Genomic DNA, 26164 nt, shown 5'->3' on the forward strand with positions numbered 1-26164 from the left:
ACCTCTTCCAGATTACATTTTGTTGAAACTTTCTGTCCTACACCAAGTTTATATTTCTGCGGTTCAGTGGTCTATAGCCAGCAAAAATATTTCTAAAACTAGGCTATTGAAATATCACGGCATTTGTCATTCCAGTAACATTTGTCATTCTTGTTAGTTACCTCGACAACCACAGTGTGTTATAATGAATATAAAAAGTAAAGTAAAGATTTAAAGAGTTCCTTGATAGTTTCAATTTTCCAGCACTTTTTAGCCAATGACGTACCTTGCAAGTGGAGTCGTACATTGACCTTGTAAAACTGCTACGGTTCAGAATGACAATTTTCACTGATAACACCTCCAAAACATTTTGTTTCCTCGAAATAAATAAATAATATAACTATATATCCTATCACTTGAAGAATGGAATTCAAACAGTTGCACATGGGAATATGGTGTTCTGTTGTGTGGAATGAATTATCAAATTTCATTTTATGATACACATATCTTTATTCCTTGGTCATGCTGCTTGGGATCGTTACAATTTAGCTGAATTATGACTACATTGCTTTTCTCTGAAATATCTCTAAATATTGCTGAGGGCTGTCCTGATTACGCAACTGGGATGGCGCACAGGCTATTTACATGGAATTATTACAAATTCATTTCATCATGCTTTTGTGCATAATATGCTTTAGCAATGAGACCCGCCACCCCCCAATCCCCTGCCAACCTTGCTTTCTGTATTTATATCAGTAAATAGAAATACAGCAATTAAAAATACATAGCAATTAAAAATATATTCCTGTTGTCTGAAAAGAGAGTAAGCTTTATCATGCTCATTGATGACACCCTGCTCTACTATTTCAGCTCCTCCTCTGTCTTGAGGTTGCCAGGTCCTTTATCCTGCTGGATGGGCAGATGTTTCCTCCATTAAATATCAGGAAGACTGAAGCCAAAGCCTTCTGTCTCCTCCACAAACTAACTTTGTTCCCTTTCTACTACTTCAATTCCCCTCCTTGGCAATTATTTGAGTCTTAATTAGATTGTTTGGAACCCCTGTGCCATATTTGACACTGATTAAGCTGCCAGGCTCCTATGCACACCATCACTAAAACCGACTATTTCCATCACCTGTATTTTCAACAAAGGCATGCTGAAGCTGAAACCCTTCATCCATGCCTTTGTTAATTCTAATCATGGTTAGTCTATTGCTCTCTAGGCCCACCTCCCACTGTCTACACTCCATAAACCTGAAGTAATCCAAATTCAGTCACCTGTTTCCAAACTCGTGCGAAATGCACTGATTGCTCCTGTGCTCCCAATTAAACAAGGCCTCAAAGTTTGAAAATCTCTTTTTTTTCAAATGTCTCCATGTCCCGTCCCTTCCCTACCTGTAATATCCTCTGATCCATCATCATAAGCATTTGATAAACATAAGCATTGTTGGTCATACCTACTGCTGCCTAGGCCCTAAGTTCTGGAATGACTTACACATTGACTGAATGGAATTCTTATCTATTGATGATATGTGCTGTGTTATGTTCTCAATGCAAGTGTGTACAGTTGATAGTGTTCTGCACCCGGGAGAAGCTATCTATGTTGTTATAGTTTATTGCTCTCCCTAAACCTTTCTGCCTCAATTTCCTTCTTTAAGACACAGCTTAAAATCTATCTGTTTGACCAAAAGTTTAGTTATCAGACTCAATCTCTCCAACTGTGGCTTAAAGTTGTGTGTTATTTTATAACGCTTTTATGAAGTACTTTGGGATGTTTAATTATGTCAGAGGCACTTTATGAGGACAAGTTATTGTTTTTTTTCTGGAGATTATGGGAGTTGAGAGCATCTGTTGTGTTTTGTACTAATATTTCTTTGCAGAATGTGAAATGGTAGTAATTGGATAAATATTCAGCGGAAATATCAGTCACACAACACCTGTAAAAGAATTTCAAATCTACAAGCTTTACTTCTTGCACAGAATACTGCCAGTAAAAGGCAGAGGTGGTCAGGCTCTGGTTTGGAGTGTACTCCAGTTCTCCAGGTCCCTGAGAGTTGGTCTTAGCTTCTCACTGCCATTAAGCTCGTTCCTTCCTCTTTTATATTATCAGATCCTTATTTTGTACACAGTACATGTCTCTTTACTAACTCTGTGGATAATTTGGCCACGTTACTTCTAGATCTAATCATGTGCCTGTCTCTAGTATTATGACAGGTTATGTTGCCTTATGTGGTTGTAGCTGTAGACTTGTTTTCAGGTGAAAAATGACCTGCTGTATTGAGAAGTTGACCAGTGCATTTCTGCATTCACATAAAGTTTGTGCACTTTTTGAAGAGGAAAAATAATTGGATTGGAGATGAGATGGAGGAAGCCAATGAAAAAGAAACATTGAGCGAGTTGTATTTAATGAACTGGATTGTTACCAATTCTCATTCCTGTTCATTAACAGTCAATTTCTTAAGAGCTTGGCTTATGGTTCTCTGGCCATTTCGATGGTGAGCTGCTGATTAAACATTGGCATCATCACAATCTTTTAAATATCCTTGTTTGAAATCCTCCAGGAGTTAGTTTCTTTACTCAGAGAGTAGTAGGGTTGTGGAATGCATTGCCTGCAACAATAGTAGACTCAACAACTTTAAGGGCATTTAAATGGTCGTTGGAAAAGCACATGGATGAAAATGGAATAGTCGCTTTGTCGCTTACAGACAAAGAGGAGAAAAGTAAAAGAATGTAATTTACCTCTTTGTCTATAAGGGAAACTGCAGACTTGTTCAAGATTGACTATCAAAAACTGAAATCAACGGATTTTCAATGCAGTTTAACTGATAGTAAGGGAGAGGCTCCATATAGTAAGGAGCCACAAATCAGGGCAGTAAAAACTAACCAGCTCAGGTGAGCCAAGGTGTCCCAGAGCAAATGGAACAGAACAGGGATTGACTTATTCCTGCAGAAACTGAATTTGGGGAAATGGTTACCACATGAGTAAGATAGTTCCACATTTTAAGGGGCGAACATAGGTTTCCAAATAGCCCAGTTGTTGCTCAGAAAGCTGCCTTCCCCTGGTTTAAGAAGAGGGAGCCTGTAGTGGATGTGTGGCAAGTCTGGCTCACTGAAAGCTTTCCACATTTAGAGGGAGACCTGGTAAATTCCCAGGCGGACCCAACATTAGTGGGGGGACTTGCTTTACCGCAAGTTACAAGCTCATGAGCCTGCACCATTGATGGATGAACAGAAGATCTAAACCTACTCTCCAAATTTAGAGGAATACCAAGAATTTTCCCAAACAGAAACACAGTTGTGTGGGGAACCATATCTGCTAGTTTCAAAGAAATAAGCTAGTACCCTTGCTAGTTGACCCACTGCCAGTAGTGGTGCTGCCAAGCCAATTCTGGTGGTGGATATTGAAATCTTCCATCCAATGTATATTCTGGGTCCTGGCCACCCTAGCATTACTCCAAATGGTGCTTAACATGGAGGAGAACTGATTTATCAGCTGGGATGTATGGGTTGTGGCAGGAGGTTTCCTTGCTCATGTCTGACCTGATGCCATGAGGTCTCATGGGGTCTGGAGGCAAAGCTGAGGACTCCCAGGAGAACTCCCCTCCCCCAAGTGTAAACCACTGTGTTGTCACATCTTGTGGACTGGCCAAGTCAGTGGTACAGGACATCCCAGGGATCGTGATGGTTGTTGTCTGTAACGTTATCTGTAAGTAATGATTCTGTGAGAATGACTATCTCAGATTATTTTCTGGATTAGAGTGGTGCTGGAAGAGCACAGCAGTTCAGGCAGCATCCGAGGAGCAATGAAATCGACGTTTTGGGCAAAGGTCCTTCATCAGGAATAAAGGCAGAGAGCCTGAAGCGTGGAGAGATAAGTGAGAGGAGGGTGGGGGTGGGGAGAAAGTAGCATAGACTACAATAGGTGAGTGGGGGATGGAATGAAGGTGATAGGTCGAGAGGGTGGAGTGGATAGGTGGAAAAGAAGATAGGCAGGTAGGACAAGTCATGGGGACAGCGCTGAGCTGGAAGTTTGGAACTGGGGTGAGATGCGGGAAGGGGAAATGACGAAACTGTTGAAGTCCACATTGATGCCCTGGGGTTGAAGTGTTCCGAGGCAGAAGATGAGGCATTCTTCCTCCAGGCGTCTGGTGGTGAGGGAGCAACGGTGAAGGAGGCCCAGGACCTCCATGTCCTCGGCAGAGTGGGAGGGGGAGTTGAAATGTTGGGCCACGGGGCGATGTGGTTGATTGGTGCAGGTGTCCCGGAGATGTTCCCTAAAACGCTCTGCGAGGAGGCGTCCAGTCTCCCCAATGTAGAGGAGACCGCATTGGGAGCAACGGATACAATAAATGATATTGGTGGATGTGCAGGTAAAACTTTGATGGATGTGGAAGGCTCCTTTAGGGCCTTGGATGGAGGTGAGGGAGGAGGTGTGGGCGCAGGTTTTGCAATTCCTGCCGTGGCAGGGGAAGGTGCCAGGACGGGAGGGTGGGTTGAAGGGGGGCATGGACATGACCAGGTAGTCATGGAGGGAACGGTCTTTGCGGAAGGCAGAAAGGGGTGGGGAGGGAAATATATCCCTGGTGGTGGGGTCTGTTTGGAGGTGGTGGAAATGTCGGTGGATGATTTGGTTTATGCGAAGGTTTGTAGGGTGGAAGGTGAACACTAGGGGCGTTATGTCCTTGTTACGGTTGGAGGGTGGGGTCTGAGGGCGGAAGTGCGGGATGTGGACGAGATGCGTTGGAGGGCATCTTTAACCACGTGGGAAGGGAAATTGCGGTCTCTAAAGAAGGAGGCCATCTGGTGTGTTCTGTGGTGGAACTGATCCTCCTGGGAGCAGATACGGCGGAGGCGGAGGAATTGGGAATACGGGATGACATTTTTGCAGGAGGTGGGGTGGGAAGAGTAGCTGTGGGAGTCGGTGTGTTTGTAAAGAATGTCGGTATCAAGTCGGTCGGCATTAATGGAGATGGAGAGGTCTAGGAAGGGGAGGGAGGTGTCAGAGATGGTCCAGGTAAATTTAAGGTCAGGGTGGAATGTCTTGGTGAAGTTGGTGACACCTCTTCCCTCCCCACCTCCTGCAAAAATGCCATCCCGTATTCCCAATTCCTCCGCCTCCGCCATATCTGCTCCCAGGAGGACCAGTTCCGCCAAAGAACACACCAGATGGCCTCCTTCTTTAGAGACCGCAATTTCCCTTCCCACGTGGTTAAAGATGCCCTCCAACGCATCTCGTCCACATCCCGCACTTCCACCCTCAGACCCCACCCTCCAACCGTAACAAGGACAGAATGCCCCTGGTGCTCACCTTCCATCTTACCAATCTTCGCATAATCCAAATCATCCGCCGACATTTCCGCCACCTCCAAACAGACCCCACCACCAGGGATATATTTCCCTCCCCACCCCTTTCTGACTTCCGCAAAGACTGTTCCCTCCGCGACTACCTGGTCAGGTCCACATCCCCCTTCAATCCATCGCAAGAATTGCAAAAGCTGCACCCACACCGCCTTCCTCACCTCCATCCAAGGCCCTAAAGGAGCCTTCCACATCTATCAAAGTTTTACCTGCACATCCACCAATATCATTTATTGTATCCGTTGCTCCTGATGCTGTCTCCTCTACACTGGGGAGGCTGGGCGCCTCCTAGCAGAGCGCTTTAGGGAACATCTCCGGGACACCTGCACCAATCAACCACACCGCCCTGTGGCCCAACATTTGAACTCCTCCTCCCACTCTGCCGAGGACATGGAGGTCCTGGGCCTCCTTCACCGCCGCTCCCTCACCACCAGACGCCTGGAGGAAGAACGCCTCATCTTCCGCCTCGTAACACTTCAACACCAGGGCATCAATGTGGATTTCAACAGTTTCCTTATTTCCCCTTCCCCCACCTCACCCCAGTTCCAAACTTCCAACTCAGCACTGTCCCCATGACTTGTCCTACCTGCCTATCTTCTTTTCCACCTATCTACTCCACCCTCCTCCCTGATATATCACCTTCATCCCCTCCCCCACTCACCTATTGTAGTCTATGCTACTTTCTCCCCACCCCCACCATCCTTTCATGTATCTCTCCACTCTTCAGGATCTCTGCCTGTATTCCTGATGAAGGGCTTTTGCCCGAAACGTCGATTTTACTTCTCCTCGGATGCCTGAACTGCTGTGCTCTTCCAGCACCACTAATCCAGAATCTTTCCCAATTTTGGTACAGATTCCAGATGTTAGTGAGAATGAATTTTGCAGAGTCAACAGGGCTATGTGTGCCATTGTCATTTGAGGATGTCAGCTGGTCTGTCCAGTTTCATTCCTTTTATTGGGTTTTATAGAGCTTTGATACAAGACAGTGGCTTGTGAGATATCTCAAAGGATGCTTGAGAGACAAGCACATTGCTGTGCTTCTGGAGTCACATCTATGCCAGACCAGGTGAGGAATGCAGATTTTTCTTCCCTAAAAGACATTCGTGAACCAGATGGGATTTTGTGACATAAAAATAAAACAAAGAACCGTGGATGTTAGAGATCTGAAACAAGCACAGGAAATGCTGGAGAAACTCAACTAGTCTGGCAGCATCTGTGGAGAGAGAAAAACAGACTAATGTCTCGAGTCCAGTGACCCTTCGGGTTTTTATGACAATTGACAATGGTTTAATGGTTACTATTGGACAAGCCTTTTCCCGATCAAAGTGGTTGTGGGTAATAACAGTGAGAAGTGAGCAGGAACGTGTCATTGTGGCTTGGTGCAGGTACTCGGGGACACTGTTCAGGCCCAGGCTGATGTTCTTCACCAGATGCCAGTATGACCCCAGAAGCAGCCATCTTTTAGTCCAGCTCCCCAACTTCAAGAAACCTTTTCGATTAGGAACTGATCTTCTGACGGCCAGAACCACTCCTAGTTCTGTAGATATGTTTCCACCCTAAGAAGGAAGAGTCCAGGGCAGATCCTGTGTGCTGTGTTTTCTTGGGTCGTACCTTATTGTGTCCAGTGTGGTTGTACTGAGCAGAAAGGAAGGTAGGGGGTTGGGCTTTGTTGGGGGCAGGAATAGAAACAAACCTTGTTACATGTTTTCTGATACCAAAATTACTTTTGTTTGGTGCATTTTCATTTAATCACCATCTTTCCAGAATACAATAGGCGTGGTGTACATAGAATTATAGAGAATATGCAGCACAGAAACAGGCCAATGTTTCAACCAGGCCTTGCTTATGTTAATGCTCCACTTCAAACTCCTATCCTTCCTCATCTATCACTATCAACACAACCCTTCATTTCTCTCTCTCTCTCATCTGTTTATCTAGTTTCCTCTTACATGGATCTATACTCTTCATCTTGACGTTTCACATTATCTCAAATTTTTAGATTTATGATGTTTCCTCTGATTGTTCATTTGATTTCTTGGGCTGTGTCTCCTATCAATGATCTCCAGTTTTGCTCTGCCCCACAAGTGGAAATATTCTCTGTGTATCCACTATATCAAAATCTTCAAAACCACTGGTGCCACTCAGCCTTCTTTTTACAAAAGACAACCAGTCTGTTCATCCTTTCCTGATAGGCGTCACCTCATCTTTCTTGAAACAGCCTCATCAATCACCTTTGCATTGCTCTTACTGAACTGTTAAAGAATACTTCACAGTGCAAGCCATATATTTACATAAAGTACAAATTTTATTCTTCTCCTTGGAATGTTAAGAACAACAAAATTATGTTGTGAGGCTAGCAAAGAAAACAATAGCAATGTAAAATGATATATTTTGCATAACAAACAGATGTCTCCACAGCCATGGGCGTGATTTCAGGGTGGTTCATTGCTTCAAGTAAAAAGGACAAGGATATGACTGAAATGGCTGCTGGTTGCAGTGTTGGTTTGAAGGCAGCTGGGTCAGGGAGATCATGGGAAATCATTCAGTTTGGATCTGAATTGGACAACCAGTACAGACTACAAATTCAAAACCTCCAGCAACACTTTTCTTTCCAGATCCTCTGCTTACAGCCATGCGCCACCACTTTATCTTTCTCTCAGTCTTTATCACAGTCAGCCCTGCCTCAACTGAGGGCCACACTGTCTAGAATTGCAAAAGAACCCTACGGTATTATATCCTCAGAATAATTCATTCACTTAACAAACAATGTTTCTACACCATTTCAAACATCAAAAACTGTAAGTACAAGACTTTCATATACCCACCTCAATAGTCAGCATTCCTCAAAAATTCCAGAAGCTTCCCCTGGTCTCTGGAACTGCTTGGCCACCATCAGCCACGAGGCCGTGCCAGCTATCATCACCGTGGTGATCGATGACATCATCTCCATCCCCACTGTCCAACAGCCTGCAGCCATGGCTGCTCATGCCACCTCCGTGAAGGCCGGCCAGACAACCGCCACTGCGATTGCTATGAGATCCACCGCCGCCGAGACCAACGCAAGGCCCAACCAGAACAACACTTCTGCCCCCTCTGTTGCCAGCACCGCAGACACTTCTGCGCCCTCCGATATCACCCACACCATGTGTCCTGTGACTTCCGCCCTCTTTGTGGCTGCTGCCACAGCCACTTCCGCCCCCTACGACATCACCTATACCATGCGTTCCAGCCTCCGCTGCTGTCGCAACCACTTCTGCCCCTCTGCGGCGGCGTACAAAAGTCGGATCCGGGCAACGAACTGCGTCCCGAACCCGAATGCCCGCAGAGTCCCGAGCAGGTACTCGTGATCGACCCTGTCGAACGCCTTCTCCTGGTCGAAAGACAGGAAGGCGCAGGGCAGACCAGCCCGTCGACAGAAATGGATCAGGTCCCGGACCAGGTGGACGTTGTCGTGTATCCTCCGGCCCAGGACTGTGTAGGACTGGTCCGGGTGAATCATGTGGGCCAGCACGGAAGCCAGGCGAGAAGACAACACCCTGGCGAAGATTTTGTCGTTCGTGCTGAGGAGGGAGACCGGACGCCAGTTCCTCAAGGAACGAAGGTCCCCTTCTTTGGCAGCAGGACGATGACCGCCCTGCGCCAAGAAAGGGGCAGCTCTCTGGCATTTAGACACTCCCCCAGGACCTGTGCGTAGTCGGTCCCCAGGACGTCCCAGAACGCCCTGAAGAACTCCACAGTCAGCCCGTCCAGCCCCGGGGACTTGCCCCTCGAGAGCCGGTCGAGGGCGCCGGTCAGCTCCTCTAAAGTGACAGGAGCATCGAGCCTTCCGCCGTCCTCCGGGCTGAGCTGCGGCAGGTCCTCCCACAGAACTCTGCGAGCATCCTCGCTGGACGGATCAGGAGACAACAGAGCCGTGTAATAGTTTCAGACGTGGGCCCTGATGCCCTCCGGATCCGAGACGAGGGACCCGTTGTCGGCCAGCAGCACAAGGAGCTGCTGATGGGTGCCACGCCTTTTCTCCAGCGAGTAGAAGAAGAAGGGAGAGCCGCAGTCCAGGTCCTGGAGGAGCTGGATCTGCGACCTCATGTACGCGCCCCGAGCCCCGACGAGCTGTAGGTCCCAGAGCGCGGCCTTCTTCTCTTCGTACGCCCCGCGCAGGGCCGGGTCCGCGTCGGGCTGACCGAGGCGTGACTCCAGGTCGAGCAACTCCCTCTCCAACTCCCCGATCCTGGATTTCCACCTCTTCGTCGACCCCCTCGCGTACTCCTGACAGAAGACGCGGACGTGAGCCTTGCCCACGTCCCACCATAGCCTCAGGGAGGGGAAGCTTCCCCGCTTCCTTCTCCAGCCGGCCCAGAAACAACGAAACAAGTCCCGGAACCGCTCGTCCTCCAGCAGCAGGTTGTTAAAGTGCCAGTACGCGGAGCCGAGCCTGGCGCCGAATGGAAGGAGTTCTGCCCACACCAAGTGATGGTCCGTGCACGACACCTGCCACGTGGAGGCCTTCGGAAAACAGGAGGCGTACGCCCGCGAAAAGTATAGACGGTTGATTCTAGATGCTCCGACCCCAGGCCTCACGAAGGTGAAGGCGATGGAGTCGGGATGGAGATTCCGCCAGACGTCCACCAGGTCGAAGGACTTGACCAAGTCCCCCAACCTCCTCCCTGATGCCCAGCCAGTGCGGGCACCACCGTGGTCCCTGCCCTCGAGGACACAGTTAAAATCTCCCCCGAGGACGATGCACTAGTTCTCGTCGATGGAAGCAAGATGAGCGGACACTTCTTCAAAGAAGCTCGCTTGCCTCGGCCCGGCCAGGGGAGCGTAGACGTTCACCAAGTGAAGCACCGCGCCCCCCAGCCGAACCGTCAGGTGAAGCAAACGGCCTGGCACGGGCTCCCTGACCCCCAAGATCTCCGGCTGAAAATGCGGGGCCAACAGGATAGCCACCCCGCCAGATCTGCGTGTGAGGTGACTCATGTAGACCCCCCCCCCCCCTCGCCACTCCAGGAGCCAGATGGCTTCGTCTCCCGGTGTAGGGTGGGTTTCTTGCAGGAAGCACACCGCATACCTCCCGTCCCAGAGGACCGAGAGGGTCTGGAATCTGCGCTGTGACTCCCTGCTGCTGTTGACGTTGAGGCTGGCTATAGTTGTCTCCATGTCGGAAGCGTTATGCAACCACCACCAGTACAGTTAAAAACCTATATACACATTTACAGGGAGGACGAGGGAGGGGCACAGAAGTCCCTCGCCCTCACCAAATCAAAGATTAGTAGGCAAAACTGAAATGGTACAATTGGCTGCCTTTAATGAGGGTCAAGATTAGAGTGGTGCTGGAAAAGCACAGCAGTTCAGCCTTTGTCTTTAATGAGGAGCTACTCTGAGTACAGTCACAAGGCACAAAGTGAGGCAAACGAATCTTGAGCTATCTGGATGATGAAAGAGCAAAATGAAAAGGGGTACCTGACAAATCAAGTTGATAATGCAACTGAGAACTGATCTGAATATAGAAAAAAATAGAGAAGTGAGAAAGGAAATAAATGAGGCAAACTGAGCATATGCAAAGAGATTTACAGCTGACATAAAAGGAATTCAAAGATCTCTACAAGTATTTAAATATAAATGGTAGTAAGGTAGGAATGAGTCTAGTTGGGGACTAAAAGGTGAATGTACTCATGGAGACAGAAGTTGAGGCCAAATTACTAAATAAATATTTGGGATCTTCTTTACCAAAGAGGAAGATGCTGCCAAAGTAACAGTGAAAGAGGAAGTCGGTGATAAATTGGATGGGCTAAAAGTTGATAAACTCAATTAACAAAAAGGCTGATGTGCTAAGCAATTGAAAAGTCACCAGTTGGGATGCATTTAAGTATATAAAAGCAGATGTGTGGAAATTGAAGAGGTATTATGAAGGTGAGGGGGTATCTTGAAACATATGGAATGTTGAAAAGACTGGATAGAGCAAATGTGGAGACGATGTTATCATTGTTCGGAGAGACAAGGATCTGAGGGCACAGCCTTTAGAACTGAGATGAGCAGGAATTTATTCAGCCAGAGAGTAATGAATCTGTGGAACCTCAATGCCACAAAAAATTGTGGAGACCATATAATTGAATGTATTTAAGACAGAGATAGCTGGGTTGCTTGATTAATAAGGGGATCAAGGGTTATAGGAAGAAGGCGAGAGAATGGTGTTGAGAACCGTATCAGCCATAATCGATTGGTGAAGCAGGTTTGATGGGCTGAATAGCCTAATTCTGCTGATACCTGGCAGTCTTATGGTATTGCAGAGATATTGTGCAGCTCTGTGTTCCTCTGGGACTGTGGTGACTTTACTTACCTTTCAGTTCTCCTTAGTGTAAGCTGGTGCCAGAGAATTTCAAATGGTTGCCTCTTGTTTAAAAAAAAACATGTAACAATGATCCCAGCAAATATAAGTTGGTCAATTTACCACTGGAAGTGGGAAAGCTTTCAGGAATAATAATTCAAGATCACATTAACTGTCACTTAGACATATATGGATTAATGAAGGAAACACAGTATTGATTTGTTAAAGGCAAGTGATGTTTAGCCAACTTGATTTAAGTTTAATGATGAGAATTTTGAATGATCTGTTTCAATTTGAAAGATGGTGAATGAAATAAAATCGGGATGAGTGAGGAGTATTAGGTGATGAAAGGACTGATTTTGGTATTTCCAGTGTTTTAATTGCAGGAAATTATGATCAAGCAAAATTGTCAAAAATATCTATAATTACTAAGTTGTGACTAATTTTAAGATTGTAAGTATTTAAAATTAAAAATGACTTCATGTTATTTTAACTCTTATACCTGCTGTGAGGCATAATGTTGTGTCTAAAGACATTCGTCCAAGATTGATAAATTGATGCCAACAATGTACACTTAATTGAAAATAATAAGCGACCTCCATCTCAATGAATTTTACTTCCACAAAAAGTGATTTTATTTGTAAAAAAATTTTAAGCAATATCCAGTGTTTGTACACATTTTATCGATTGAATGAAATAAAAACTCTGTAAATGTGCTTTTTTATGTAATTATATTCAGTATGGTTTCCTTTGTTTACAATCAGATCAGTTATCTGAACAATCAGTTATTCAAACAAAATACTCCCTGCCCATCTCGTTCGGATAGTCGAGGTTGTTCCGTACATCTAACTCCTTCTTGAAAATATTCAATATTTTGGCCTCAAATGCTTTCTGTGGCAGGGAATTTCACAGGCTCACCACTCTCTGGATGACAAACATTCTCCTCATCTCAGTCCTAAATAGTCCACTCCATCAGTGAGCAGCAGCATCTGTTGCTGCCAATCTTTTGGAAGGGAATTTGAGCTCCCCTTGAACAGTGGTTGCAATCACCTCTGGAAATTTGGACTGCTATCCTTTCAGGATTGTAAACCTCTGATCAGACCCGCAGCCTTAGGTCCACTCACCTTTCTGGCAAAATTGAAAACTATCTCTTACTTGGTCAGCTTGGGGAACAATGAGGTCAGGACCTTAGAGCAGCAGCATTATGCCTAATTCTGGGCAATGCATTATGAAATATTTAAGCAAGGGCTTAGAAAAAAGTTTTGAGAATGATTCTGAAAATGTAGGACTTTATTTAAATGGATGGATTGGAGAATCTGACATTATTCACTTTATAGAAGCGATAGTTAAAGGGAGACTTGATAGACATGTATAAACTCATGAAGGCTCCCAACATAGTAGGTAGACGAACCATTCCTGTTGGTAAAGGATAAAGAACTGATTCAAGGTGATTGCAAAAATAACCGATAATGTCACCAATAATAATTTTTTTTCCATGCAGCAAATGGTTAGAGACTGGAATGCATCACCTGAAAGAGTTTTGGAGAGACAGATCAAGTTGTGGCTTTCAAGAAGGGGAATGGATAAGCATGTGAAGAGAGAAAACACAATGCAGGGCTATGGGAGAGTGTTGGAGGTGTACGAATGGTTGGGTTCCTCTTGTAGAGAACCAGTATGGATATGACAGGCTGAATAGCCTCCTTCTGTGCTATAACTATTCCAGTATTCAATAATTAGTGACATGCTTTGGTGGAAAAAAATGTTTCAGATCATCATGCTGAAAATTTCCAGGCTATAAGAAAAAGAACATTTGACAGGGCTAATTTATACAAGTACGTATTCCATGTTTGTTTCTTTTGAGAATGCAAACATTGATGTTGAATATTTGCACTATGGAGTTCACTTCCTGCTTCTTGCTGTTTAATGGGAATGTTCATTGAGCAGGAATTCATACTGATTTGTTTATTATTATTATTTTTTGTTACTCCAATACGTAGCCTATTAAAAAATGTAGTAATGGAATCTATGCACAGTACTCTCTCTGTCCTCGTGTTGTTCATTTTGGAGGAAATCCAGTTTTTTCCATTTTCTAGCTGTACACTGAAAGCTGGCAGTCTGTGCTTTCAGTTAGAAACTCAGTAAAATGTCTGACCTGAATAGAAATGGAGTAGAAATCAAATCATACATTGGAATGTTACAGTTTGAGTAATTCAGTCACTGAGATTAGACTCAATATCCTAGTGTGCAAAGGTGTAAAGAACACACAATGAGCTGGATAAACACTTAGTTCATTGATTTAGTTCCTGACTCCATCATTAACCAATCTATATCATCCCTTTCCATAAGGGCAATTAATTCTTGCGATTTTAAAACATAGCCTAAATCTCTTGGTCGCTGAGTGAACTAATGCATTGCAGATGTAATACTGAATTCATATAATGAAATTACCGAATCATGATCTTAGAGTTAGGTGATTAAAGTTAGGGCAATATTTGGTGCACTAGAATTCATCCAGAGTGTTTTGTCCAGAGTGTTACAATGAGGAGGTACAATCTGACAACATGCTAGAGCAGAAAGTATAGTATATTCTTGTAATATTACATGAACAAAAAAAAATTAAAACTTTATAACATGAAGATAGGGCATTCAAGTCCATACCAATGTTAAGCATCCTTATGAGCAATAGTCAAATCACATTTACACATCTTATTAGAACATAGAACAGTATAGCGCAGAACAGGCCCTTCGGCCCTCGATGTTGCGCTGACCTGTGAACTATTCTCAGCTCATCCCCCTACACTATCCCATCATCATCCATGTGCTTTTCCAAGGATTGTTTAAATCTCCCTAATGTGGCTGAGTTAACTACATTGGCAGGTAGGGCATTCCGCACCCTTACCACTCTCTGAGTAAAGAATCTGCCACTGACATCTGTCTTAAATCTATCACCCCTCAATTTGTAGCTACGCCCCCTCGTACAAGGTAACGTCATCATCCTAGGAAAAAGACTTTCACTGTCTACCCTATTTAATCCTCTGATCATCTTGTATGTCTCTATCAAATCCCCTCTTAGCCTTCTTCTTTCCAATGAGAACAGGCCCAAGTCTCTCAGCTTTTCCTCATAAGACCTTCCCTCCAGACCAGGCAACATCCTGATAAATCTCCTCTGCACCTTTTCCAATGCTTCCACATCCTTCCCGAAATATGGCAACCAGAACTGTACAAGTGTGGCCGCACCAGTGTTTTGTATAGTTGCAGCATGATATTGCAGCTTCGGAACTCAATCCCTCTATGAATGAAACCTAACACAGCGTATGCCTTCTCATATTACTTTATCCTCTTTTCCTTCCTGCATCAATCTAATCCATTCTTGAATGTAAATGTGCTTTATATCCCAATCACTAAACCTAGAAGTGAATTGCATAGTCTTACAACTTATTATTTACAAAAAAAACTTACTTAGTTCTAAAATTCAACATTTCATCTTGTTTTTCTGACCCTGGAAAGTGTCAGTTTCTAACTACATAATTATGATAAGCAATTCTATGATGTCCCTCCATAACCTCTAAAGTTTTTCATATTTGTGTCACTTCATATCAGTTAAAATCAAAATCAATTATCACTACATTTCCTTTAAACTCAATACCTTTCCTTCTTTGCTTATGATCTTCCACTTGCTGAGCACTCGCGCCGTTATGGATCAGCTCAACCGCTTGAGCAGTTCTTTTGGAACAATTGTAAAGCCTTTACTCTGTCACCACCTGATCATTCTCCCCAGTACAAGCCTAAGATTTGCTCCCTCCAATTCCAGGGCTTACAGACTTGAGTGTACCTGGCTCACAACCGGCTCAGCCATCAAACACTACGTGTGGCTGAACCACATTAAGCACAAGCAGGCCTCTCTCCCAAAACTGCACACATGTCTACAATTATTTGGAAAGGAAAGATAACGCTCACCGTTTTCTTCACAACCAAACAATTTATCACACCAGTTTTTCTGCTTCCTCTACCCTGACCTCCAACAAGAGTAGTGATGAGTGCCACACTGAGCTGTGAGGGAAAGTGCTGCTAATAATTTTCCTGTCTAGTTAATTTTTATCTGCCTGTTCAGACATGACACACCTGGGACTTGACCTCAGATGTTCTGGCCCAGAGGGAGGGACACTATCACTGCTGCACAACTCTGTGATCCAAAGTGAGAATCATATCTCTAGATCAATTAACATACTATGATTTAAATATGTCACAACTAATCGTCTCATAAAGACGAGGTTTTGTCGATATTTTCTAATTAACTTGTTCAGCGATGTTTTTGCACACCTTAGAGCAGGTGGAACTTGAATCTAACCCTCTGGGGAGATGTAGGGACACTAGCACTCCTCCCGCAGTGTATATGGAATTATCTAATTATCAGGAGTAGAAGAAGAACCCACTCGTCTTTTCAAGAAGAAGTGCCTGTCAGACATGACAAGAGGAAGTTTATTACACAATAGCAATGGATACAATTAAATTGATTAGTTGGCTCATTATTTTGACTTAAGACTATCAAGAGCCAGAACTGTTTTTTTCTGACCCCATCACAGGATCTTGTACAAGACTGCCTGATTTGTCACCCAAAAAACTGTGACATCATTAGATTGGGTAGAACTTAGTGTTAAAAATTTATTAATTCTTTCAGACCCATAATTAAAGAATGGACTTTTTTTACGTCACTATGATCAAGACACCAGTTCAGCTGTTTCCTGCCTTCCTTATGTTGATCAAACCAAAACACTCAACAGTTTTTCACCTATTCCAATTATCTTTTTGTGGTTTCTCTTCTATTCCCTTATGCCCTTTCCAAGCTTCATTATCCAATAGACCCATCTCCTGCTCCCTTCACCACTCACATTAGTCTTAATCCCATTTAACCCCAATGGTATCTGACAATGTAAATGATACTCTCTTCTTAGGTCCTTCTCAAATTTACAATGGCTGATGTATGATATATCATATTTGAAATGTGGGATAAACATCTCCCCAACATAAGTTCATTTTATAATTGATATTTCCTCAATGCTTTATCCATTTCATTCTGTTTTCTTTTAGATGCTGCCATGGATGACACATAGAATTATATCTGGTAAGGATCTTTCAACTGTTTTACAAATTGGGTATCATAAAAGTGCATGAAAATAACCTACTGTGTTACTGGTGACCAGTGAACATGCCAGTGAGATTCATATATGTTGGTGATATTTCTTCATGGCATTAGTGAGATGTGTTTGATACTGATAAGTTGTTTATAGTCAACAGTGCTCAATGATTCCATGCATTGTCCTTTTGAATCAATGACGGTTTGGAGGGATATGGGCCAGGTGCTGGCAGGTGGGACTAGATTGGGTTGGGATATCTGGTCGGCGTGGACGGGTTGGACTGAAGGGTCTGTTTCCATGCTGTACATCTCTATGACTCTATAACTCAGCACTATAAAGGAGATGTGTCCAAATTAGCCAGTCACTACATATTGCTTAGTAATGAACCTTAAATTCTGAGAAATTTATGAAGCAAAGTTTGGACCAAAATACCATTAGTTCAACTGCCCATGTCCCTACTCTGCCTCTTCGTCTACTGAAGGCCTAAGATCTTGCTGGATTCCAACATTATCAAAGTCTCTGCCACCCAGAATCTCTCTTTGCAGAATTTTACATTATTTCTGCACTCCTTCATCCTGGCCTTTTGAGTATCCCTGATTTTAACCACATCACCCTTGGTTGATGCACCTTCATCTGTCAAAGCCTTAAGTTCTGAAATTACTTCCCTAAATCTCTCTGCCTCTTTTTTCACTTTCTTCCTGAAGATGCTTCTTAAAACCTACTTTGTTGATTGATCTTTTGGTTACCTGACCTAACAGCTCCTTATAATGCTCCGTGTAATTTTTTAAACCTTATAACATTTGGATACATTAAAGGCATTATATAAATGAATCAATCAGATGTATAACCTGGGAATTTCCACAGAACAATTTCAGTTCAACATATTTACAGGTTGTGAACATTGTGTGGTTTTTCTCAGGGAAATTTGATAAATGCTTGTAGGTGTCTTCTGTCTAGTGTTAGTCCCATTTTTTCACATTTGATGATGGGACTTTTTTTCCCAAGTCAAATGACTGGTTAGAATTTTGGAGTTAAATAAACACTCTGACATTTAGATCTGTGGCAGACAAAGGAGGAGAAAGATTAACTAAGGTTCCTACTCCTGGTTACTTCCTCTCATCTTAACTGATTAGGAAGTTCAAATATAGATGTCAGGTGGAACTCAAGAGGAAGGGACTGAAATCATGGGTCCTGGTTCTGTTCCTGGTTCAAACCCCCAGCCCCTGCCTCAGACTCAAGCACACCAGTTCCTCTACCAACCTGAGCACAGTGGGCTGCCTAGAGCCCTGATGTACCCTCCTGTCCCATTCACTGGGGACACCTGATGTTATGGCCCAAAGAGTAGAATGTTCTGATGTCCCAAGAAAGTGCAGGAATGGAAACCTTAAGACCAATTTGAGGACCTGATACCAGCCGCCTCTGGTAATAACCCAGCCTCGAGCAGGGCAATTACCATTTGGGAAATCAGAAAGGAGATCCTGTCAGGGTTACTTGGAGTTGTATGGATGATTGCACACTGCCTGCCCTTCCTGTCCATGCTGCCATTTAATATGTTGTGTAAGGTAAAGGCTTTTAAGGAATTAATGTTTCTGTCACATTGACTCCACCCATTCTGCTTGTCATTCAGAATCTGTGGGTGGAGAAAGGGAGTTCTATTCAGGCTCATTCAGAAGGTCAGGAGGAATGGGATTCAGGGGAACATAGCTGTCTGGATACTGAATTGGCTGGCCAACAGAAGACAGTGAGTGGTAGTAGAAGGAAAATATTCTGCCTGGAAGTCTGTGGTGAGTGGTGTTCCACAGGGCTCTGTCCTTGGGCCTCTACTGTTTGTAATTTTTATAAATGACTTGGATGAGGGGATTGAAGGATGGGTCAGCAAGTTTGCAGACGACACAAAGGTTGGAGGTGTCGTTGAAGTATAGAGGGCTGTTGTAGGCTGCAGCGGGACATTGACAGGATGCAGAGATGGGCTGAGAGGTGGCAGATGGAGTTCAATCTGGATAAATGCGAGGTGATGCATTTTGGAAGGTCAAATTTGAAAGCTGAGTACAGGATTAAGGATAGGATTCTTGGCAGTGCGGAGGAACAGAGGGATCTTGGTGTGCAGGTACATGGATCCCTTAAAATGGCCACCCAAGTGGGCAGGGTTGTTAAGAAAGCATATGGTGTTTTGGCTTTCATTAACAGGGGTATTGAGTTTAAGAGTCATGAGATCTTGTTGCAGCTCTATAAAACTTTGGTTAGACCGCACTTGGAATACTGAGTCCAGTTCTGGTCACCCTATTATAGGAAAGATGTAGATGTTTTGGAGAGGGTTCAGAGAAGGTTTACCAGGACTGGAGGGCTTATCTTATGAAGAGAGGTTGACTGAGCTCGGACTTTTTTCATTGGAGAAAAGGAGGAGGAGAGGGGACCTAATTGAGGTATACAAGATAATGAGAGGCATAGATAGAGTTGATAGCCAGAGACTATTTCCCAGGGCAGAAATGACTAACACGAGGGGTCATAGTTTTAAGCTGGTTGGAGGAAAGTATAGAGGGGATGTCAGAGGCGGGTTCTTTACACAGAGAGTTGTGAGAGCATGGAATGCGTTGCCAGCAGCAGTTGTGGAAGCAAGGTCATTTAAGAGACTACTGGACATGCATATGGTCACAGAAATTTGAGGGTGCATACATGAGGATCAGTGGTCGGCACAACATTGTGGGCTGACGGGCCTATTCTGTGCTGTACTGTTCTACGTTCTATGTTCTATTCTATTTTTTGGGGGGAGCAGATGTATCTGTATTTGCTCCTGGAGGTCTTAGTAATTATACCTGACCAACTATGGTTATATTCATTGCTAATACGCAATAACCTTGTTCTTTTATAAGAATATTGCTTCTCTTGTAAATACTCTGGAAGCAAATACAGATACATCTGCTCCCTCCAAAAATTAGAACTGAACTCCATTTCTCCACGCACAGATTCTGAATGATAAGCAGAATGGGTGGAGTCAATGTGACAGAAACATTAATTCCTTCAAAGCCTCTACTATCAGCCACTATATTGAATAAAGACAAAGGAAGGTCAGTGTCAGTAAACCAGCTCAAACAACCCTTATGCAGTACCACAAGAAGTGACAAATATCATGAAGTGTCAGAAACGGTCCTCTCGAAAAGCACTACAACTCATAAGCTGGAATAGCCATCTTGTTATCACTCCTCTGTGTCCTAGGACCCTTGGTGACCTCAGCCTTGGGTTGGTGATGTTGACAGCTGTCACAGCTCCCTCAGTAATGCTGCCAACAATGACTATTCTGATTGGCAGCATTTGGAGGAAGAGTGGGGTAGGATATCTGTCTTTGATTGACATTTAATTCAGTAGGTCTTCCAGGTCATGCTGAGCTTTCTGTCTTCACAGACTGTCATTACACTTCGGCTCTTTTGTTTTGATATCTTAGGCTGTGCCATCTTTGAATATGGGGATAATTGCAGTGGTACTTCTGGTTAGTTGTTTAATTGTGCACCATGATTTATTTATGGATGTGGCTGTATTGCAAGTTGGTTGTGGGATTGCTTAGCTCTATCACATGCCAGTTCTGATGTTTTGCATATATGTAGTCCTGCGTTGCAGCTTCATCATGTCAGTAACTCATTTTTAGGTTTGTTTTTTGGTGCTCATTGTATGCCCTCCTGCACTCTCCATTGAACCAGGGGTGATACACTGGCTTGATGATAATGAAAAATGGGGGATATTCTGGGCCATAAGGTTACAGATTGTGGTTCATTTTAATTCGATCACTGCTGATGGGAAATAGCACCTCATGGATATCCTGTTTTGAGTTGCTTGATCTGTCGTAAGGTTGTAAGAAATAGAAACATGAATAGATCATTTTTACCCAATGAACCTGCTCCATACTTCAGTTAGACCATGACTGATTGATTGGATTGTGGCTTTAATTCCAATTCCATGTCTGTTCCCCATATCATGTCAATCAAAGATCTGTCTAACTCAGCCTTGTATATATTCAATGAGCCAGATTCCACTAAATTAAAAACGTTGCATAATCCTTTGATAGAAAAAAAATCAATTTTCTACATACCCTGTCCACAGCCTCATACTTTTACATAACTCAATCAGGTTTCCCTGCAACATTGCTAACACTTCCCAACTTCTTTTCCTTGTTGGTCCCCTCAAAATGCATCATCAACACTTTTTAGAATTAAATTCCAGTTATCAATGTACTGCCCATCTGACCAGCTCTTCTATATTATCCTGCATTCTAATTGTTTCCTCCTTGCTATTTACCACACTACCAATTTTTGCATTATCTGAGTGCTTACAGATCATATCTCCTACACTCATTTCCAGATCATACTATAATAGTAAAGGACCCAGCACCTGGGAGGGTAATTGAGGCAGGAAACCTCAAAATCTTTAAAATGTACTTAGATGAGCACTTATAGAGTCATAGAGTTATACAGCACAGAAACAGACCCTTCGGTCCAACTCATCCATGCCGATCAGATATCCCAACCCAATCTAGTCCCACCTGCCAGCACCTGGCCCATATCCCTCCAAACCCTTCCTATTCATATACCCATCCAGATGCCTTATAAATGTCACAATTGTACCAGCCTCCACCACTTCCTCTAGAAGCCCATTCCACACATGCACCACCCTTTGAGTGAAAAAGTTGCCCCTTAGGTCTCTCTTATATCTTTCCCCTCTCACCTTAAACCTATGCCCTCTAGTTCTGGACTCCCCAACCCCAGGGAAAAGACTTTGCCTATTTCCCTATCAATGCCCCTCATGATTTTATAAGGTCACCCCTCAGCCTCCCAAGCTCCAGTGAAAACAGCCCTAGCCTATTCAACCTCTCCCTATAGCTGAAATCTCCAAACCTGGCAACGTCCTTGTAAATCTTCTCTGAACCCTTTCAAGTTTCACATCATCCTTTCGATAGGGAGAAGACCAGAATTGCATGCAATATTCCAACAGTGGCCGAACCAATGTCATGTACAGCCACAACGTGACCTCCCAACTCCTGTACTCAATACTCTGACCAATAAAGGAAAGCGTACCAAACGCCTTCTTCACTATCCTATCTACCTATGACTCTACTTGCAAGGAGTTATGAACCTGCACACCAAGCTCTCTTTGTTCAGCAACATTCCCTAGGACCTTACCATTAAGTGTATAAGTCCTGCTAAGATTTGCTCTCCCAAAATGCAGCACCTCGACTTTATCGAAATTAAACTTCTTCTACCACTACTCAGCCCATTGGCCCATCTGGTCCAGATCCTATTGTAATCTGAGGTAACCCTCTTCGCTGTCCACTACACCTCCAATTTTGGTGTCATCTGCAAACTTACTAATTATACCCCTCATGCTCATATCCAAATTATTTATGTAAATGATGAAATGTGGTGGACACAGCATCAATCCTTGTGGCACTCCACTGGTCACAGGCCTCCAGTCAGAAAAGCAACTCTCCACCACCACCCCCTGTCTTCTACCTTTAAGCCAGTTCTGTATCCAAATGTAGTTCTCCCTGTATTCCATGAGCTCTAACCTTGCTAACCGGTCTCCCATGGGGATCCTTGTTGAATGCCTTACTGAAGTCCATATAGATCATGTATACCACTTTGCCCTCATCAATCCTGTTTGTTACTTCTTCAAAAAAACTCAATCAAGTTTGTGAGACATGATTTCCCACACACAAAGCCATGTTGACTATCCCTAATCAGTCTTTGCCTTTCCAAATACATGTACATTCTGTCCCTCAGGATTCCCTCCTACAACTTGCCCACCACTGACGTCAGGCTCATTGGTCTATAGTTCCCTGGCTTATCCTTACCACCTTTCTTAAATAGTGGCACCACGTTAGCCAAACTCCAGTCTTCCGGCACCTCACCTGTGACCACTGATGACACAAATATTTCAGTAAGAGGCCCAGCAATCACTTCTCTAGCTTCCCACAGAGTTCTAGGGTACAGCTGATCAGGTCCTGGGGATTTATCAATTTTTATGCATTTCAAGACATCCAGCACTTCCTCCTCTGCAATATGGACATTTTGCAAGGTGTCACCATCTATTTCCCTACATTCTATATCTTCCATGTCCTTTGCCACAGTAAACATCAATGTAAAATACTCGTTTAGTATCTCGCCCATCTCCTGCGGCTCCACATAAAGGCCACCTTGCTGATCATTGAGGGGCCTATTCTCTCCCTAGTTACCCTTTTGTGCTTAATGTATTTGTAAATGCCCTTTGGATTTTCCTTAACTCTATTTGCCAAAGCTATCTCATATCCCCATTTTGCTCTCCTGATTTTCCTCTTAAGTATACTCCTACTGCCTTTATACTCTTTTAAGGATTCACTCGATCTACCCTGTCTATACCTGACATATGCTTCCTTCTTTTTCTTAACCAAATCCTCAATTTCTTTAGTCATCCAGCATTCCCTGTACCGACCAACCTTTCCTTTCACCCTAACAGGAATATACTGTCTCTGGACTCTTGTTTTCTCATTTCTGAAGGCTTCCCATTTTCCAGCTGTCCTGAAACATCTGCCCCCAATCAGCTTTTGAAAGCTCTTGCCAATAACCATCAAAATTACCCTTCCTCCAATTTAGAAATTCAACGTTTAGATCTGGTCTATCCTTTTCCATCACTATTTTAAAACAAATAGAATTATGGTCGCTGGCCCCAAAATGCTCCCTAACTGACACCTCAGTCACCTGTCCTGTCTTATTTCCCAAAGTAGGGCAAGTTTTGCACCTTCTCTAGTAGATACATCCACATACTGAATCAGAAAATTGTCTTGTATACACTTAACAAATTCCTCTCCATCTAAACCTTTAACACTATGGCAGTCCCAGTCTATGTTTGGAATATTAAAATCCCCTACCATAACCACCCTATTATTCTTACAGATAACTGAGATCTCCTTACAAATTTGTTTCTCAATTTCCCGCTGACTATTAGGGGTCATATAATACAATCCCAATAAGGTGACCATCCCTTTCTTCTTTCTCAGTTCCACCCAAATACCTTCCCTGTATGTAATTCTGGGAATATCCTACCTCAGTAATGCTATCCCTTATCAAAAACACCACTCCCCCTTCTCTCTTGCCTCCCTTTCTGTCCTTCCTGTAGCATTTGTATCCTGGAACATTAAGCTGTCAGTGCATCCCTGAGCCATGTTTCTGTAATTGCTATGATATCCCACTCCCATGTTCCTAACCATGCCCTGAGTTCATCTGCCTTCCCTGTTAGGCCTCTTGCATTGAAATAAATGCAGTTTAATTTATCAGTCCTACCTGTTATCTGCTTTGTCCTTTCCTGCTCTGACTGTTTGATTCGCTTCATTTCTCAACTGTACCAGTTTCAGCTTGATCTCTTTCCTCAGTATCTCCCTGGGTCCCATCAACCCCCATGTCCTCCGCCACCCCTCCCTACTCATTTAAATCCTCCCGACCTGCTCTAGAAAATCTCCCTGCCAGTATATTAGTCCCTTCCCAATTCTAGTACAAGAAGGACAAATTGCACAGGTTACTTCTACCCCAGAAGAAATTCTAATGATCCAAAAATGTGAATTCTTCTCCCATACACCAGTTCCTCAGTCATGCTTTCATCTGCTTTATCCTCCTACTCTCTCCTCACTCGCTCGTAGCAACAGGAGTATTCCAGATATTATTACTCACAAAGACCTCTTTTTTAAATTCCTGCCTAACTCTCTATATTCTCCCTTCAGAATCTCATCCTTTTCCCTTCTGATGTTGGTTCCAATGTGGACAATGACCTCCTGCTGGCCCCTTTCCCCCTTGAGAACATTCTACACCCTCTCTGAGTCGTCCTTAACCCTGGCACCAGAAACGTCTGTCTGTGCCTCAGACTAGAGAGTCCCCTAACACAATCGATCTCTTGGAAACCGACGTATGCTTTATTGCATTGGAGCGAGTCTCAATACCAGAAACTTGGTTGTTCGTGTGACATTCCCCTGATAATCCATCACCCCCACTATATTTTCCAAAACAGCATACTTGTTTGAAATGGGGATATCGATTGAAGACTCCATCATGACCTGCCTACCTATCTAACCTTTCCTGGAGCTTATCCATCTATGTGACAGCAACTGCAACTTTTCTTCTTTCCTAGAACGGCCTTACATCACTCTCCCTTGCTCTTGTAAATTCCTCATTGCCTCTAATTGTCAGTCCAACCAATACATTCGATCTGATAGGATTTGCAACCAACAGCATTTATTGCAGATAACACGTAAACTCTCCTTAAACTCCCACATCCGATAAGAAGAGCATATCACTCTACTAAGGGCCATTTTTACTTCATCCAATTTGCAGACCCAGAAAATAGCACCATCTTATTTCTCTACAAAAAACTGCTTCAGGTTAAATTAATACTTATGACTTATATTTTTAAGTTTAATCAAGAGACATACCTCAATAAAATATATAATTAAGAAATAACCCACTCTACTCACTACTGCAGACGTTCAGCAAGGCCACACTAAAAACTATTTACTTATCTGTTTCTGTGCTGTGACCTCTCCCAAACAGGTTCCTCCAAGATCAGTTGTGAATTTCACTGTTTGTTAATTTTCCCAGATTCACTCCGATGTCCAGAGATACATGAATTCAACAGGAAAGGCAGCATCTGTGCAGGTTCACTGCTGTGTCAGTTAGCAGTATGGGTTTCTTTCTCTCTGTCTCCTGCACAGACCATGTGCTGCTTTTGTCTGTTTCTCTCCCTTTGAAAAGTGCGGTTGTTTTGACTTTTTTTCTCTCCAAAGTTCTAAAGCAATGCAACAGCATATAAAGCAGTAATTACTGCTTCTGGAATTCGAGGAAATCATCTCCAGCAACTAAAATACCTCAAAAAAGGAGCAGCCCGCTACAGCCAGAAATTTTTCCCATCCTCCATCTTGGATTACCTGAAGTGTCACAACATTCAAGGCTATAGGCTGGTATAGGAAAGTGAGACAATAGTATATTTTGGCAGTCCAGACTTGTTGAGCTGAAGGGCCTCCTCTGCACTGTATGCATCTATGATTCTATAATTCACTTAAGAAATTTAATTTATGTTTTAGTATAAAGCTGTTGAGTTATTTTCGTGGACCTAACGCAAAATTGCCTCCACAACAGAGATTACATTTTAAAATAATGGTGTGAAAGACTTTCTAAGGTGATAAACATAATCAAAACATCTGATGAAGTGATAAGAACACAATGCTAATGATGTTTGAATACCAGTATATTTGCAAATAGAAATCTCAATTTACGCAGTACTCCAACATAATTCATCCCATCCTTTCAATTCCATGGAGCTCTTTCCCTTGCAATAAATACCTGGTTATGAAGATGGAT

General features: G+C 43.5%; 1 protein-coding gene across 1 annotated transcript in view; it reads left to right on the forward strand.

Moving 5' to 3' along the window:
- stard8 (StAR related lipid transfer domain containing 8) overlaps positions 1-26164 on the forward strand; it is a 213928-nt gene that overhangs the window by 48790 nt on the left and 138974 nt on the right. Inside the window, exon 3 of the mRNA XM_087992006.1 lies at positions 16750-16783. Coding sequence (XP_087848132.1) covers positions 16750-16783 — 34 coding nt within the window. The remainder of the gene's footprint in view (positions 1-16749; positions 16784-26164) is intronic.

The sequence above is a fragment of the Chiloscyllium plagiosum genome, unplaced genomic scaffold (assembly GCF_037043375.1).
Source record: "Chiloscyllium plagiosum isolate Xiang-an unplaced genomic scaffold, Cpla_swu_hap1 HiC_scaffold_11, whole genome shotgun sequence".
Lineage (NCBI taxonomy): Eukaryota > Metazoa > Chordata > Chondrichthyes > Orectolobiformes > Hemiscylliidae > Chiloscyllium > Chiloscyllium plagiosum.